Source organism: Lepisma saccharinum, chromosome 17, assembly GCF_977018435.1.
Source record: "Lepisma saccharinum chromosome 17, izLepSacc3.1, whole genome shotgun sequence".
NCBI classification, from domain to species: Eukaryota; Metazoa; Arthropoda; class Insecta; order Zygentoma; family Lepismatidae; genus Lepisma; species Lepisma saccharinum.
Genome location: NC_139245.1, coordinates 21,299,073 through 21,317,595, shown reverse-complemented (window position 1 = coordinate 21,317,595; position 18,523 = coordinate 21,299,073). Strand labels below are relative to the sequence as shown.

The following is an 18,523-nucleotide window of genomic DNA, read 5'->3' as shown; positions in this document are numbered from 1 at the left end:
CGGGAGACTGTAGTTGAAGAAGCGAACCAATATATGAAATTGAGTAGCCACAAATGCAAAAACTATAGCTAGTACTGCCTCTTTAGACTGTTAGCTTCGGAATTTGATAATGTTTGAAAATAAAAGATGAGTAACAATCGCCATTTTCGGTGTTTAACAAACACTAATAATGAGAAATAAAAATAGATCAAACACTACATTGTTGCAAACAAACGTGAGAGGAAACTGAATTCCTGGTGCAAGGCTGGTTGTTGCAAATTGTACAAAAAATACAGGTAATAGATTGCGAATTATTGCTTTAATATGTTTTTTTGAAACTTGGGTAAATTCGTTATATCGGAGACAGATTTCTTCATTTTTACAGAAGAAACTACTTACGGAAATGAGTTTCTCTAACGTTTCCAACGCCCGACCCTGTGGCCTAGTGGTTAGCTCATCGCGCTGCGACGCCAAGGGTCCCGGGTTCGAATCCCGGTCGGGCTTGGTTGTTTGTGAATGTCCATTCATCAATTTCATCACTCATCCCCATCTTCGGAAATTAGCCGGAGCGATTTTACAATACAGGGAATTTCTCCATTTTGTTTGAAATTCGGCATACTCACTAATTTTGGCCCCCTAATCACGAATCTGCAGTCAAAATTTGGCGCTCACACGTGGAAATAGCAAAATAATCGAAATTAAGTTCTTATTTCCACACCCTCGATTTCCGAATTTCCCGCCGGTTCCGGGCTCCGCCCCTGGGGTAATCGACCTACCGCCCCCAACCGCTATCGCGGCCCCGCCTATATCTATAGACTCCCTGTTAAGGGCATGTTAGAAAGTGGCCGGATTCACCTGCCCCAAATAAGCGCCAAATTTTAAGTGCAGATTCGTGATTAGGAGACCCAAATTAGTAAGTAACCGAAAATTCAAACAAATTGGAGAAATTCCCTGTATTGTTAAATTATACCAATTAGCCAAGAGGCACAAAACGCGAAGTAAAATAAACTAAATCAAATCAAATCTAAGGTTTCCAACGTTCGTCGAGGTATTTTCTTTCATCGTGGAATCTATTTGACCGGGAAATCATGTATTTTTCAAGAGAAATATCTCACCACCGACGCACAAGTGTCCTTCCTGGTAAATTTCTCGTATCGGACAAACGGCTCAAATTTGCTAGTTCATTTAATTTGAATATTCGTACTTACGTATTCTGCATTGAGAAACATTGCTGAAGATGGCATTTCGCTTATTTCACGGAAATAAGGTCTATTAGCGACATATCGAGTAAGTTTTCTTCGTTTCTTTTTGCCTTCGGTAACACGCAAAATGGCGGACACAGTTTCACTACCGTACTCGGCATGCAGTGTTTCCATCCCACTGCACCCAAAAATACCTACGTAGCCCCACAAACCATTGACGCATAGCCCCACGAACCATTCATACATAGCCCCACGAACCATTTCCTGTAAGGTTAGGTTAGGTAGGGTCACTATAGGTTACAATAGTGAAAAAATGCGTAGCCCCACACACCATTCTCGCATAGCCCCACGAACCATTGACGCATAGCCCCACGAACCATTGACACATAGCCCCACGAACCATTGACACATAGCCCCACAAACCATTTGCGGAAACGTACCTTCTTCAGTTACAAAAACACGTGTTTGGAAACACTGACCGGGATTACGTCATCAGACACAGGCTACATCCACCTGGAAGTAAATGGATGCAAGAGCTTTCGTGCATCGGTCACACATTTATATCGAAAAATAGATGATTTACCGGCAAAATTCAATGAACGATGCAAGAAAACACTTCCCCGAACTTCCACAAGTCTAAAGAAACTGCATTCGGTAAGTAATTTCTCCTGTAAATTTGAAGAAATCCGTTTGTCCGATACGAGAAATTTACCGTCATTGCTTTCTATCCGATTTTAATGTGTCTCTGATATAACGAACTGTTACCGAAACTTGAACACGAAATTAATTCCTCCAACTTTAAATCAGCAGTTACACTTTCACAAGTAATTCAAATATATATATATGCTCACAAGCTATAGGCTACATTCGCCACAATGCAAGGGAGATAAATGTAACTTTAGTTCCTTTGAAATGTACAAGGCTGAAGAGAGATTTTATTAAAATTTCAGTAACCACCAAACGTCTCTAATTCCCTTATTTTCGTATTTTTCACATTGATACTTACGTATTCTGCATTCCTAATGGTTCTTCAAGTTTGCGTTTCGTTTTTTGCACGCAAATAATGTCAATTTTCGAAATACCGAGTATTTTTATTTTGTTCGCTTTCGCTTGCGTTACACGCGATATGGCGGAGAAATCTTGACTAGCGTAGTCCTTGATCAGTGGTTATGCAGTGTTGCAACCTTCATCATAGAAAAATACCTACTTTCGTGTTACTGATTTTGTATGTTCGAAAACCCCATGAACCATGCACAGATGGACCCACGAACCATGCACGGCAAGGTTAGGTTAGGCAAACATAGTTAAATTTGTTTTTCAAAATTAGAATTTTTTTTTCGGGTTCGAAAACCCCACGAACCATGCACGGATAGCCCCACGAACCATTCATAAATAGCCCCACGAACCATTCACAGATAGCCCCACGAACCATTCACGGATAGCCCCACGAACCATTCATAAATAGCCCCACGAACCATTCACGGATAGCCCCACGAACCATTTACGGATAGCCCCACGAACCATTCACGGATAGCCCCACGAACCATTCGGCTACACTCTAGTTTACGTCCTTTTTGCCAACTCCTTCTTGCCCATTTACAAAACCGTGCTAGCAGACAGCCAGCGCTCCACCATCCGTAGGGTAAGTAAGTTTTTCTTTTTACACTTTCCGTCACTAACTATTCACGGGAATGAGGTATGCCTGCCTACGAGGTTAGGTTAGGCCTGTTAGGTTAGGTTCCATTAGCACTCATTTCACCCCTAAATATGTGCTACATCATCGAAAAATGTCCTCAGTACTTTCAATCAGGCATATCCGGACAACATCGGTTTTTCTCGATTTTCTCCTCCAGGAAATTTTTCCTCGCCTTGGGATTTACTTTGTTGAATTCCTTATAAAATAACCTTTTCAACGATATATGACACGTATTCCTTAGGAAAAGGATGTAAACTAGAGTCTTACCAACCATTCATAAATAGCCCCAAGAACCATTTATAAATAGCCTTAGAGATACTGGGCAAAAGGGGGGGTTATAACCCCCATCAACCTCACATTGAGCACGCCACTGATCCTGTGCACGTCATGTTGTCACACGTTCGTAATCAGAAATGATGAACAGTAACTCATGTTTATTTACGTTCTAGAACTGTTACACAGTTACAAAACCGTGTATTTGGAAACACTGACCGGTTGTTACGTCATGAAATACTCGCAAATATTTGGTTCACGTAGTAGACGGACATCAAGGGAACAGCTTTCGTGCATCAGAGTGAAATTAATGTCGAAAATTACATGATTTACCGGCCAAAAAATTTCAACGAGGTGAAAACAAACTTCCAAGACCTTCCTAAAGTATAAATAAACCCATTTTGGTACGTACTTTCTCCTGTAAAATTGAAGAAATACGTTTTGGGGATACAAAAATTTGGCTCGGGTACCCTTTTCTACACCCTCGATTTTTCGCACATTTCAAATATTCTCGTTACGAAAATTAGTTCTTCATAAGAAACGATGTTTCTAAATAGCGCGGAAAGTAATTTTTTTAGATCTACGTGCTAGGAAACTTACGTTTTTCAATATTTAGATTCCTTATGTAACGACGAAACGGTTTTGCAGGGATTTAATCATGGCGCATCTTGGATTCATGTCACAGGCGCACGTCTGAACATTTTCTTTTTCTTCTTATCTTTGACTTGTGCAATGGGATAATTTGCAATTTTTTCTTGTTATGAATGACTTGTGCAATGGGATAATTTGCGATTTCAATATATTATTTATGTAATTTATTGGCGGATTGGATATTTGAGACATTGCAATTGTTTTGTGCGACTTTAGACATTGGAATTGATTTGTGTGACATTGAATTAAGACAAAAGGACTAAATATGAGATTGACACACGTTCAACGGATGAAGGACATAGAGGACTTTGTTCGACGAGACATACAGGACATTGTACTTGACTTACAGGGAGATGGTCTGCTGCCCCACGAACCATTGGCGCTAGCCCCACGAACCATTGGCGCTAGGCCCACGAACCATTGGCGCAAGGCCACGAACCATTGGCGCTAGCCCCACGAACCATTGGCGCTAGCCCCACGAACCATTGACGCTATCCCCACGAACCATTGGTGCTAGCCCCACGAACCATTGGCGCTAGCTTCACGAACCATTGGCGCTAGCTTCACGAACCATTGCCGCTAGCCTCACGAACCATTGGCGCTAGCCCCACGAACCATTGGCGCTAGCCCCACGAACCATTGGCGCTAGCCCCACGAACCATTGGCGCTAGCCCCATGAACCATTGACGCTAGCCCCACGAACCATTGGCGCTAGCCCCACGAACCATTGGCGCTAGCCCCACGAACCATTGGCGCTAGCCCCACGAACCATTGACGCTAGCCCCACGAACCATTGGCACGTGGATAGGTTAGTTCAGTTAGGTTGAGATCGATAGTTAAAATTTGGTGTCGTGTTAGTATCACGATCTAGAAATTGGAAATAATTGCGAACCATTTCAAAGGACAAAATTTCAACTTTAAACGGCTGTACAGTCGTAAATACTTCTTTCCGCGCTCCAATTTTTTTTATTCACAAATAGGATCAAATAATGTTCATAATGAAAAAAAAATAATTTCAAAATTCGAGGGTGTAGAATAGGGTACCCGACCCCATGTTAAATATGGTGTTCCGTATAATTTGGAAGGAGAGTAAGAATTGACATAGAAGGAGGAACTTATCCGCCTCACTTCTTCCTACGAATTCCTCCAGCATCCTTATAAAATCTGGGAGCGAATGCAGAATACAGAGAATGTCTCCAATTTCGTTAATATTTGGTATACTAACTAATTTTGGCCTTCTAATCACGAATCTGATTACTAGTTTGATCTAGTGAAAACACCTATAACTAATTTATTTCGTCCTTTTTAACATTGCTACTTACTTATTGTGCATTGCGAAACATTCTATAAGGTGTAATTATGAATTTCTGACGAAGATAACTTCAATTTTTCATGTTACGAGTAATTATTATTGTTCCTTTTTTTCGCTTGCTTGACAAACAATATGGCGCGACCGTTCTGGATCATCGTGCTTGTGTTTTGTTGATTTGGAGCGGGTATGCAGTGTTTCCAACCTTGTAAACGGAGAAATATCTACTCCCGTGTTAATTTTCTATTTTTTCCCTGGTTTTAAATTATGCTACTACGTAGACCCATGCATGGGTAGCCCCAGAAACCATTCACGGATAGCCCCACGAACCATTCACGCTAAGGTTAGGTTAGGCAAGCATAGATAAAATTTGGGTACTAATTTACTATGCTTCGGACAGATTTCTTCATTTTTACAGAAGAAATTACTTACCGTAATAAGTTCTTGTAGCATTGTCTAACATCGGGAAGGTGTTTTGTGTGATGTGAGAATGTATGATAGGGGAAATTCATGTTCTTTGTTGAAAATTAATTCTCCGATGGAGAATAGCCTTTGGCGCGTACCCCCTTCGTACATCATCACGTGTCGTGATTGTGTTTTGTTCATGTTCATTGGGTATCCAGTGTTTTGAATTGTCTGTGTTTGCAATGAAAGTTAGAAACATGACGTGTCGTGGATGCATGGTGAAATTTGTACCGGGTGTGGGAGATCCAGTGGATTTTTTAATTTAATTGAACACGGGATCGTGAAGAAAGGAAAGGAATGTCGAAAATGTGGCAGTGAATGTAAGCTACTCGTTAGAAGGAATGGGCTGTGGGTATATGCCTAATATGACGTGTTGTGGATGTGTGGTGAAATTCAGGTCAATTTTCCATATCCTAGAAACTGATTTCTTAAAATTTACAAGTTTGGGGCTCATTTGGGGGCAGGTGACTCCGGCCAATTTCTAACATGCCTTTAACAGGGACTCTATAGAGAAAGCCGGAGCGGAAGCAGGGCAGCGATAGGGGTTGGTAGGTCAATTACCCTAGGGGCAGAGCCCGGAATCGGTGGGAAAAGCTGATATAAGTGGAAATTTCTTTTTTTTTTTTAGAGCTGTATGGCATTGTTTTATTTTCAAAATTATTACTAAGCTTGCCTAACCTAACTTTTCCTTACCGGAAATGGTTTGTGGGGCTATCTGTGAATGGTTTCATGATGAAGGTTGTGCGAATTACTCACAAGTTTAATAATATTAACTTACGTTCTCGATACTCGCAAACGTAAGTTAATATTATATATAATATGTGAATGGTTTGTGGGGCTACCCGTGCATGGTTCGTGGGGCTACCCGTATATAATGTACAATTTCTACACGTGACCCCTGCATTTTAACAACAGATTCGTGATTAGAAGGCCAAGATTAGTTAGTATACCAAATATTAATGAAATTGGAGACATTCTCTGTATTCTGCATTCTTACCAAAATCTGTCCACCCTGGATATTTTTTAAAATTAGTTTCTTGGAAAAAATTTATTGTTTTTTGTAACGTGTTGTGGAACTTTTAGGACACGGAAATATGTATATTTTCATGGCAGAGTGATTTCCTGCAGTTGACGCCACCACTATCCAACACACTTTTCCACAGTACTTTTCACAGTACTCCTTCAGTTTGAAGTCATCATGTTCCTGGCAACACCCTTGTAATAATTAACATAAATTACTGTAACTGAAATGATAATATAGTGTAAATGCTCTAGTGGATACTGATGAGGACAAAATTGTAATTGTCAATATCAGTAAGAAATTATTATTTAGCATTTCACTTATCTTTTACATACTTTTTTTTATTTTATGTAGAACACTATTCTTGTTAAACACACATGAGTTATTATGCTATAGCGCTAGCCACGAAAACAGTCCAGTCAAGGTCGGAGTTCCTTTTGCCTCCTCTACACCCGTGGTCCTTCAGGGTTGCTACACTTCTTCTAAGCTGCTTAGTAGACTCTTCATGCTTTGTACATATTTGTTGTACTTTAGGACATAGACAGCGGAAAGTGTCCATTACTAGAGCATGTGTGAAATATATAATGTTAGGCTGACCCCTTGTGCCCCCCCCCATGTGAACATACATGTATACAGGTAACATCTGTTGAGTGTTCAGTTTGTACAGTATGTAATATTGTTATTCGTACACATAGAATTTCCGATGAAAAAATGTCATATCTACTAGTAAATATAACAATTTTCATATGTACCTGGAAATTAATGTTAATGAAGGTTTCACAAACAAATGTCAATAAAAATGTATGTTCAAAGTGTATAAACAGATCATATAATTTGTTTGAAAAGAGAAAAACATTCTGTTTCATGCAACATTGTTATTCGTACAGTCAAGAGTTTCAATCTTCCTTGCATACAGCGCCACTGCTATTCGGGCGATTTCGTGCAGTTTGCAACTTCGTAACAAGTTTGAACATGCAGGCGCGCTCCCCATCAAGTGGAATGCTGGCATAGGTATTGTTGTAGGCCTATCGTCTATCTATCAACGTGTTTGAAATGGGCAAGGTGAAGGAACTCAGTTCCGATATGAAGGATGTTATTAAAAATGTGGCCCTTAGAGGTTATTCGTTAAGAAAAATTGGACAAACAGTCAATAAATCATATTCCGCAGTTCAATACATAGTAAACAAATTTAGAGAGGAAGGTTCAACACAGAATGTGCGAGAAAACCAAAAGAGAGACGGTTGAATAAACGGGATGAACGCTTTATTTTAAAGAGAGTGCGAGAAAAACCCCGACTAAGTGTTCCTCAGTTACGACCGTTAGTAGAAAATGTTGCTGGCAAGATGATGTCCGATCAAACTGTCCGACGTGCCTTGTGGAAGCATGGATATCATGGCAGAATACCACGAAAGAGGCCGTATGTAAATAAGGTGAATCACAGGAATAGACTTTCATTCGCGAAAGAGCATATCCATAAGGACCAGGAATTTTGGGATAGTGTCATATGGTCAGACGAGTCCAAGATTAATATATACGGGTCAGATGGGATAAATAGGGTCTGGAGAAAATCAAATAAAGACAATGATCACATTAACACAGTTCCAACAGTTAAACACGGTGGTGGGTCATTAATGATTTGGGGCTGTATGTCTTCCAAAGATGTTGGTACCATCCAGTTTATTGATGGTATCATGGATGCATATGTCTATTTGGACATATTGAAGAACAATGTAAAGCAGAGTGCCCAAAAAATGGACATGCCGCCTATCTACAGATTCCAACAAGACAATAACAGTAAGCATAAGGCGCGAGTTAACACAAATTGGCTAATATGGAATGTGCCCAAACTAGTACAAACACCAGCTCAAAGTCCAGACTTAAATCCCATTGAGCATTTATGGGCAATTTTGAAGAGGCGAGTCCATAAAGCTGGCGTCAAATCCAAACAAGAGTTGAAAACTGTTGTGCAAGCCGAGTGGAATAAAATAAGCTCTGAAACATGTCGGAAAATGGTTAATTCTATGAAGAACAGGTGTCTGTCGAGCAGCAATTAAAGCCAAAGGATACGCATGAAAGTATTAGAACTGTCGGTCAATTTACTCTGAATATACTTTTCCTTTATATTATTAAGTGTACGAATAGAAAAGTTGTACAAAAATTGCATGTTTCTCTTTCAGTTTCATTTAATTTATTATTGTCATTGGTTATACAGAATTTGGGTAAGATTTTATGTTCTTAATGTAATTAGTTATTGAATTGTAAAGAAACAATTTCAAAAGAGTGTATTTCCTTTCAGATATTAAAGCATTTTCTTTGAAAATGCGTGTGTGCGAATAAGAATGTTACATACTGTACCGGTATATGTTGTACAAAAAGTTCACTATGCATCCCTGAAGTTCAAAATGAAAATAACATGCAAGCAAATATGAAACCATGTAGTCACTTATGTAATTATCAAGAAACTTTTTTGGACTGCTTTGCTTTGTTCTCCCTCTATCTACGCATTTTATTGCATGTGTTTTATTCACAGCCTATATTCCTTCTGCCCCAGATGCTGCAATATCAGGACAAAACACGAAGTGCAGAGCAACTTCATCTTTGTTAGAATCACCTTCTGTTGCCCCACCATTGAGAAGAAAATCTAACATTTCTTCAATAACTTTGATCCCCTTTGTAGCAGTCTTTGAAAAGAAAGAAAAAAGTCTGAAATGGTACATTTACTAGACAAGTCACACTGTAGTATGTATTAACAAAAAGATAAAAAGTTACTCATGATCATGTTAAATAATTTCCCAAGCATAGCCAGATGATATTTTGAAAGCAACTGAAATTTTTGTTGCAGTGCAACTTGGAGAAAAGAGGAAGAACAAGTAGGTGGAAATTAAAACTATTGCTTATCAACAGTGCCAACAATACTAAAAATGAAATGACTCATACTAAGCTGTAGAGAATTATCATAACCTCAAACAGACCACCTGAATAGACAAAAGAAAAACTGTTCTTCACAGCAATGCTGATTAAAGGAAGAGAATGGCAGCTGTTCTTTCTGGAGATTGCCGCCAGTGCAGGATTCGGAACGACTTGAGATGACCGGACCCCTCTCCGATTTTCTTCATATTTATCATACTCACTAATTGAGGCCTCCTAATCACAAATCTGAAGTTAAAATTTGTCGGAATCGTCTAGAAATTGCAAAATAAGCGAAAATAAGGCGTTAGTTTTCGGAATGGAAACCTTCGATTTTCGCGAAATTTTTTGTTTCTCAAGCAGATATATATATATTCCTGATACTACCACGACACCAAATTTTAACTATGTTTGCCTAACCTAACCATGCTCCAATGGTTCATGGGGCTAGCGTCAATGGTTCGCAATTATTTGCAATTTCTAGGTCCTGATACTACCACTACATGAAATTTTAACTATGTTTGCCTAACCTAACCTAACCATGCGCCAGTGGTTTGAAATTTCTAGACGTTTCTGACAAATTTTAACTTCAGATTCGTGATTAGGAGGCCTCAATTAGTGACTATGTCAAATATGAAGAAAATCGGAGAGGGGTCCGGTCATCTCAAGTCATACCCAGGATTCAACAATCAAACTTTGTTATCTAGATTTAGTATTATTATTGTATTTTTTTTGTATTCATTTGTTGCACAAAGACATTTGTTATTGAATTAACTTCACAATATTAATTTGAAGACTTTTAAGTGCGAGGAGGGAATAAATTGAAGTTTAAACACATTGTTGCAGCAAAGCATCTAAACAAGACCTGCGAAAACAAAAACAAGGGCATCCTGTCAAAGTCTGGAACCTTTTTTATTTCCCTCGACTGAATTTTGCTTCATTATGTAAATTTAGTGCGTAGTATGTTGGAGGAGGATTAAGTGCATTTCAGAATAATGTGTACAGTACATTAATTTTGTTTTGTTTACGTATAAATTGTGGTTACTGAGTTCTTTTTATAAAGTTTATTCAATTTTGTATTAACAGTAGCAAGACCACAAACAGATAACAGCTGATATTCAGGACATTAGTCGTACAGAACATTTTGATCTAAACGGTTTGAATTTGAAGACTAAATAAATCTGAAATTTTATTATTTAAAGTTGGCAAGCCTACGTCAGGCTGGTCTGTCAAATCCCCATCACTAGTATTTGATATTGTTCATTTGACTACAGAAAAGCAACATATAATACTTTTTTTTACTATTAATTTATGATATTTACTGTTATTATGTGTATTACACACACACACACACATGCACACATATATATACATACAGAGGTTGTTTCCGATCTATGGTGGCAATTTCAAACTGCTCCTTCCTTAAGAGAAACCATGTCACCACCATCGAGAGTTCTCTATTTGGTGGCCCTGCATCTTGGCAATTGCCCGACAGTGAAGTTTCCACTGTAGGAGACTGGCACAAAGTGTAGTCATGTCCAGCCTCAACCACTCCTCGTTGACAGGCTTTTCATAGCCCTTCAATGGTACGGGGTCTTCTCTGAGACAAGGCTCGTTTCAGTAGGCCAAAGGCGCAAAAGTCCATCGGTGAGGCATCAGGTGACTTCACTGGAATGTCTGTGAAAGGAATAACATGAATTCCAGTTTCTTCTGCCATTTGTTGGAGGAAGAGGCGGGTTGAGCGAGATGTGTGACTTGACGCCTTGTCTTGATGCACCCACACACGATTCTGATCCCTCCCGCAGAGATGGGGAATGTCATGGTGATAAACTGGTGTCAGAACGTTAGCCTGATAATAATCGGAATTAACCTTCGTATTTTTGGCAACACAATGTATGGTCAGCTTGCCATTGTACGAGTATCCAGCAATGATCATGAAACCTGTGCCAAAACTTTCCTTACATTCAGTGAACCATCTTTGAAAGTCCCTCGAACCTGTCGATCGATAAAAAATTGCACGTGGCTTGTGACAGTCATCAAGATAAACATATACCTCGTCCAATGTAACAAGGAACTTCCATTTTTCATCTGACAGGTGCCGCTCATAAAGCTTTCGGCAGTTGGTGCGATGTTCCTGGATGTGTTTTGGCAAGAGCTTATGAACACGTCCCTTGCGTCGCTTTTCCAAACCCAAATCATGGTCAATGATGGTGTGCACTCTTCAGTGATATTTGTAGCCAGTTTGCGATAGTTCTCTGTGTGGCTGGTTTCTCCCTGGGGACCAGCACCCTGACATCCCGAATTGTAGCTGGTGTGCGGCTAGTGGCAGGCCGGGAGTTGGCCTGTTTCTGCCATACACGAATCATCCCACGCCTCATCTTACCTGCTCCTTTCAACACCTGTGATGTGCCATTTCTGGACAGAGTGAATCCACGCTCCTTGCATAGTTTTATAATGGCACTATAACTGTAGTTTACGTCAGAAAGTGCAGTTATGTAACCCTCCCAATATGCACTGATTTTCGGCGGCATTCTTCCCGATACGCAATGACCACACCTGTCACGCACAGTGAACGGTCTAACGTGCCCACACGACTCGCAGCTTCGTTCTCTTCACGCTTGGTGGTGCTGCAAAAGGTGTGCAATTTCGTCACCATAGATCGGAAACAACCTCTGTATATGTACATACATACAGTAGAATCTCGATTTTGTGTTTTTCAGGGGACCAAGCTGGAATAACTTAGAATGCAGAAAAATGTAAAATCGAGTAAAATTTTGTAGTATTTTGCTATGTTGGGACCATTAAGATTAAATGTGGGAAAATGTAAAATCCAGGAATGCAAAATCAGGGTTCCACTGTATATACATACATACAGAAAATTAGAGGATAGGTGGGTGTGCACTAACCATCTTTGGAATGCAGTGTTTCCACTCACACATGCACAAACTACAGTAGACTTCACAGTCTGCAACCCAAAGCAAGATTTCATAGCAACTCATTCTCATCCAGCTTCTTCAACATGACATATTTTACACATTGTAAAAGAGAAGAGTCAATGTAACATGTTACCAGCAATTCTCATTGCTGAGTTTTTAGTTCCAGAATTGCCCACACCCACACTCAATTTGTTTGAGAACAAATATTATAACTAGCAAGGGTAGATAATACACAACTTGTTCATCATTGTAGTACCCACTTTTATTTGTGCCATTTGCATTTTTTAATGGATGGGTTTGTACTGATGTTTATGAAGATAGTCCCTATATGTTCATATTTGTACATTTCCTTATGCAATATTTGTTTTTTTATTGTAGAGAAACTTCATAATGTCTAGACCCTCAGCTACCAAGCCTACAGCACCAGAATTTTTCTACAGTACAATATGTCATACATGCAAAGAAACGTGTGATACTCGGAACTCTCTGAAAAGATGCGGAGGATGTAAGATGATCTCATATTGTAGTGTCAGTCACCAGAAGAGGCATTGGTCGAAGCACAAGCCACTGTGTGCGTGTATTCGGGCAATGGTAAGAACCTCTGGCTGTGAAACATTATTCGATGAAGCTAGTGAATTAACCGACTCAAAACAATGGGCAGATATACGAGTGAGCAAAATGGTTCTCTGTGAGATTTCCATTGGCAGGAAACTAGCTGCTGAAGAAGAGCACATGTTTTTGTTTCCAAGAGTGTGCGCTGTTTGCAAGTCAGCAAATCAAAACTCTCTCACCGATTGTCCAAGCTGTCATGTCGTTAGTTACTGTTCGAGAGAACATCGTGAGCTAGATACTGCAAACCACAGCATTCAATGTGCCATGTTGAAACTTTGCCTATCCCTGGATGTGTATTTCCACATGGGTAACCAGCTGCCATATGTTAATTTCCCAGTTCAGGATGCACACAGGTCATTGCCAACCTCAATGAATGACTTCATTTCTTATTACATCAAGGAATCTCAAATTGGACCTCTGATATATGACGACGACCCCAAAACGTATGCACTGTTGTCAGAGTATTTAACATGCTCCTTGACAATCCTGTATGCACTGGAGAAAATTAATTGTGGTAATTCGAAACAGCTAACGCTTCATCTTGTTGGGGCAACAGCATTTGAAAGTTCTTTACTTAAAAGATGGGAAGCTTTATTACATTGGCTTCCACATGTCAAGCATTGCTGTTTGGTGTTTGTAGGTCCAAATCTTGAGGAAAGCGTTGAAGATGACTACAGTGCATTGTGCAGCGAATGTGAAGCTTCAGGAAAGAAAATGAAGCACCTGTATTACAGTACAGTTTACCACGATTATGTTCGGTCTCAAGAGTTCAAAGAGCCAGACTTGGTTGTTTCTTTTAACTGCGGTATTCATGAGTACGAAGGCTCCGAAAGTGATACCTGGAGTTTAACCATTCCATTTTTATTTAAGTCAAAAAGTTCGCACCTTCTTATAACAGCATACGCAAAAGACGAAGCTGAGAAAGATGTTGAGATAGTAAAGAAGCATTGTCCAAACAGCAGTGCTGTTGTTCATGCTGAGAACAATCCTTTTGCTAGTCAGAGGCCATATAGAGATTGGGCCAGTGAAGACACGCCAGGTGTGTTCTTCCAAAACAATTATTTATCAATAATTAAAAAAGATTAGTTTTAGTGACTTAAGAAGTTGAATAACAAGGGCATTATTGTTTTCAAAGGGTTGTATTATGTCTGTTATTTTTAAGCATATTTACATGATACATTTTCTTGCAGTAGGGAGTCTGTTTCATTCTTTAGCATTTGTCATTTCTTTCTTTTTTTTTTTATAACTATGTTGCTATTTTCATCTTCTATTCATACTTCTCTGTTCAATCTTGTGTTCCTAGGGAGACATACTTCCAGCTTCATTTTTTCTTCTTTATTTTATTCCTACATTCTTCAGTAATCCAACTAGCATTTCTTTCATGGGATTTTGTTCCTAGTACTGTTCTACTGTAGTGGCAGCTTCATCTATTTTTTTATATTATCCAATTGTAGTTCTATGCCGTGACTTTTTTCTATTTCTTCTATTTGGTTTGTTATTTCTTCTCTATTCTATTTCTGTATCCATAAATATTTTAATTTCTTTATGTCCCATTTTCTTGGTTTCATGTACTTTACTACATTTACAGTGTTAATACATTGCCTTATTTTTGTTCTTACAAGGTAGTGATTGGACCTGTACATGTTTTCTGTTTTCATGCATAAAACAGATGAACTACTTCCTGATACTTCAAAATTTATATTGAAGGGTAGATATTTACCAAACAATTTGGGGTTCCTATCTGTAAATTTTAGCTTTTTGGGTGGTGTAATAGAAAAACTGGAAACTTCCACACAACTGCTTTGCGAAACAGTGCGGGACGTTAGTGCAGTTGAAAGAAAATTGAACTATCAGGGACCACATGCAAGTGCTTAAAGACAAATTCCAAAGTCTGTTGGAAAAAAAATGCAGGGTACCAAAAAGGGTAAAGTTTGCTAAGGTTTTGAAGAGTGAACATGTAGGTGAAATTGATGGTGTAAAGGTTGTTGTCACAATACAGGCCATTCTTCAGAAATAATGAGCGTGCATTTTCAGTGGTCAATTTCAAATTGTGCTTTGTTGTTCATTGTAATCAACAGCATGGTCATTGTCAATGCGTTGGTCAGTATTTGTTTGTTTGACAGAATTTTAAATGAGAATATTTTTTACTTTTAGCCACATATTCCACTGTTTTTGGATCATAAAAAAATATATATTTTTCAATTTTTTTAGCACCTCAATATCTGCTCCCTAGTGATCATGGGGTATTGAGAATGTCACGCATTTGTGTAAATATGATCAACAGTAATCTTGATTTTATATCATTACCCATGTATAAAACTTGTTTAACGTAATTTCAGGGAATACAGTTGAACCCCTATTTTATGTTTTCGGATTTTACATTTTCCCTCATTTTAAGTTTTCCCACTTTGGCCCCATGATGAATGTAAAATTGAGGTTCCACTGTATATAGAATTACAAATAATGCTGCAATATGATTAACATTTTTCTTGCCAGTTACTTGACACTGAAATTTTAATTTTATTTTTAGATAAGTTTTAAACGTGAGAAAAACTTGCAATTAAATATTACTAAAGAAGATGTACATTAGTTCATATTCTGAAAGTAGCGATCTCCAATTATGGTTGCCATATTTTGAACAATATAAATACAGAAGTTTTTTAGTATTAAAAATGCAAATATTACCTTGTTACCTGGCTCTCAATGTTTTAATGATGATCTGTACAAATATATTTATGTATCATATTGAAATATTAATTTTCTGAGTTTGTCATACAATATCTTAATGTATTGTTTTAAAAATATATGTAAATGTATTTAGCTTGCATGCTAACACATGATAGTACAATTGTTTATTCAAATCTGTTAATGGTATTCTTAGGCTCTGAAATTTTAATTTGTGAGACAAGTAAATAGCTCACATAAGTATTGCTTAATTTTAATTTTATCTTAAAACATTTCTTTACCAATAAATAGATTTTTTGCTCTAGAGAGAGAGTGAATATGATGAAAATGTGTTTATTATGTAACTGCAATATTGTTGGTACATGGATGCCGATGAGAATATTGGCATATCCTAATTTTCTTTGTTGCTGATACGAGGGTCACTATTTATATTTTGAGCCTTGGCAACACTGATTGAAGTTAGGCACGATTTGACGTTTGCACGGAATTGTCTGGCATTATTGACCATAACGTACTTCAAATGTTTTGTCAATAGCTTCATTTGTGTTGTTTATGTTGCCTTGGAGATTGTGCAGCAACAATAAAATGGAATTAACTCGTGAACATTTTCGTGCGATGATTTTTTACGATTTTCGACATGGATTATCAAGACAAGAGTGCATCGATTAACTTACTTCCACATTTGGCGATGAAGCCCCATCCTTTGCCACTGTGAAACGCTGGTATAACGAATTTAATCGTGGCCGCCATTCGCTCACCGACGAGATTCGTGAAAGTCGTCCAAAATCAGTTGTTGTTCAAGAAAACATTGATGCTGTGCAGAACCTAATACTGCAAGATCGTCATGTGACATACTGTGAGATAGAGGCAACCATAGGCATTAGTTCCACCAGCAAATATAAAATATTACATGATCATTTAGCTGTGAGAAAGGTATGTTCTCGTTGGATCCCACTCAATTTGACATAAACTCAAAAAGACGCTCGTGTCAATTGGTGCAAACAAATGCTCAATAAATACAATCGTGGTGCTTCAAAAGACGTATATAAGATTGTAACAGGTGACGAATCATGGATATATGCATATGAGCCGGAACGTAAACAGCAGTCGACTGTATGGGTGTTTCAAGATGAACCCAATCCAACAAAAGTTGTTCGCGCTTGAAGCACATCGAAACAAATTGTCGCCTGTTTTTTTCGGGAAAACTGGCCATGTGGCAACTGTGCCTTTAGAGGAACGTAGAACGGTCAACTCTGAATGGTACACAACAATTTGTTTGCCAGAGGTCTTCGGTCAAATACGGAAAACAAACAAACACCGTCGGATCATTCTTCATCAAGACAATGCCAGCTGTCACACATCTCGTCTAACAACCGACTTTATGAACAGTCAAAAAATCGAATTGATGGGTCATCTGCCGTACAGTCCTGATTTGGCACCCAATGACTTCTTCTTGTTCCCGAATGTCAAGAATAAATTGCGTGGACAACGATTTTCGTTGGCAGAAGATGTCGTTGATGCATTCAAAAATCATGTTATGGAGGTGTCTCAAGAAGATTGGAAAAACTGCTTTGACAAATGGTTCGAACGAATGCAAAAGTGTATTGACCATAAAGGAGAATACTTCGAAAAACGATAAAGCAGTTTTCAATGCCAAATTCCTGTTTTTTCATTGTTAGGCTCAAAATATAAATAGTGACCCTCGTATCACAGTTCAGGTTCCTATATAAAGTTCACTATTGTACCTTGTCATCACCCTTTTATCCTTTTATTTGTCCAGCATCTGCTCTTTTGGATCTCTGGATCTCATAACAATTAATATTTTTTAGGGTGACCATACATCTTCTTTTTACTGGGACAGTCCCATTTCAGAGGCGAGTCCCGGTCATCCCGTCAATATTATTAAAAAAACATACCAGCTCGGTAGCTCAGTTGTAGAGCAATGGCACGGAATGCCAGAGACCCGGGTTCAAGTCCTGGTAGAGCCTGTATTTTTTTGCTAACAGTTCTACGTACTATTTGTCTTGTTTTATAGAAGTCTAGGAATTAGCTTGAAAACCATATCTAAATTTGACAGACACTTCATGCTAAAGAAAATGTTGATGTAATTTTTTAACTAGCAGCATGGCAACACCGTGGCAAGACAGCTGGACTGCATTTCAAGCACTTCCTAACTATCAAAATGTTCCATTGTCATTGAGAATCTTCGAGCAGACAAAAGTTTACTGTACATCAGCTTGCATCGCAGGTTGTATTGCTTTTTGTGTAGTATTCTTTGTAGAACAATGAATAAGATGCACAAGATGCGTATATAGTTTCAATACAGCCATGCAACTAGAATTTAAATTCCTGCATCCTGACACAAATTCATTGTGTTTCAGAAGATTGGTTCTTCTCTAAATCCCAGTGGCATGGGCATTTCGGGTGGGAACGCCAAGTCCGAAGGAAGGGTTGGCCCTTTCTTGCTTAATAATTTACTTATGGTATTAGTTGCCACAGGTATTATTTACCTGAAGTCAGCTGGGTTTTCAATAAAACATCATCTATGCATGTTTTAGCTAGAAAATGAGATGCCTCACTATGCCACAAATGTTTTGAACTCTGGTGTTTTATACCTTTCGGCATGACGCAAATCATTATAAAACCTACCTGAATCACAAGCACCTCTGAACATCAGTAGACGTCATTGTTGTGGGTGATCCAACTACTGATAGATTTGGTTTATTTTACTTTGCTTTTCTACCACTTTCGGTTAATTCCGAATATGAATATGAGTGATGATATTGA

At 38.5% G+C, this 18,523-nt stretch overlaps 1 protein-coding gene across 2 annotated transcripts; it reads left to right on the top strand.

The window, feature by feature from the left end:
• The first annotated feature begins 138 nt into the window (after positions 1-138).
• Positions 139-16,001, top strand: LOC146001577 (uncharacterized). 2 transcript variants are annotated; one of them, XM_083139071.1, is made up of 2 exons: positions 139-275; positions 12,818-16,001. In XM_083139071.1, exon 2 carries the CDS (start codon positions 12,830-12,832, stop codon positions 14,135-14,137), a length of 1,308 nt encoding a protein of 435 aa, XP_082995197.1. In that variant the 5' UTR covers positions 139-275; positions 12,818-12,829; the 3' UTR covers positions 14,138-16,001. The 2 variants fall into 2 exon arrangements, with proteins under 2 accessions (XP_082995197.1, XP_082995198.1); XM_083139072.1 differs by lacking the exon at positions 139-275 and adding an exon at positions 5,786-5,895.
• The last annotated feature ends 2,522 nt before the right edge of the window (positions 16,002-18,523 follow it).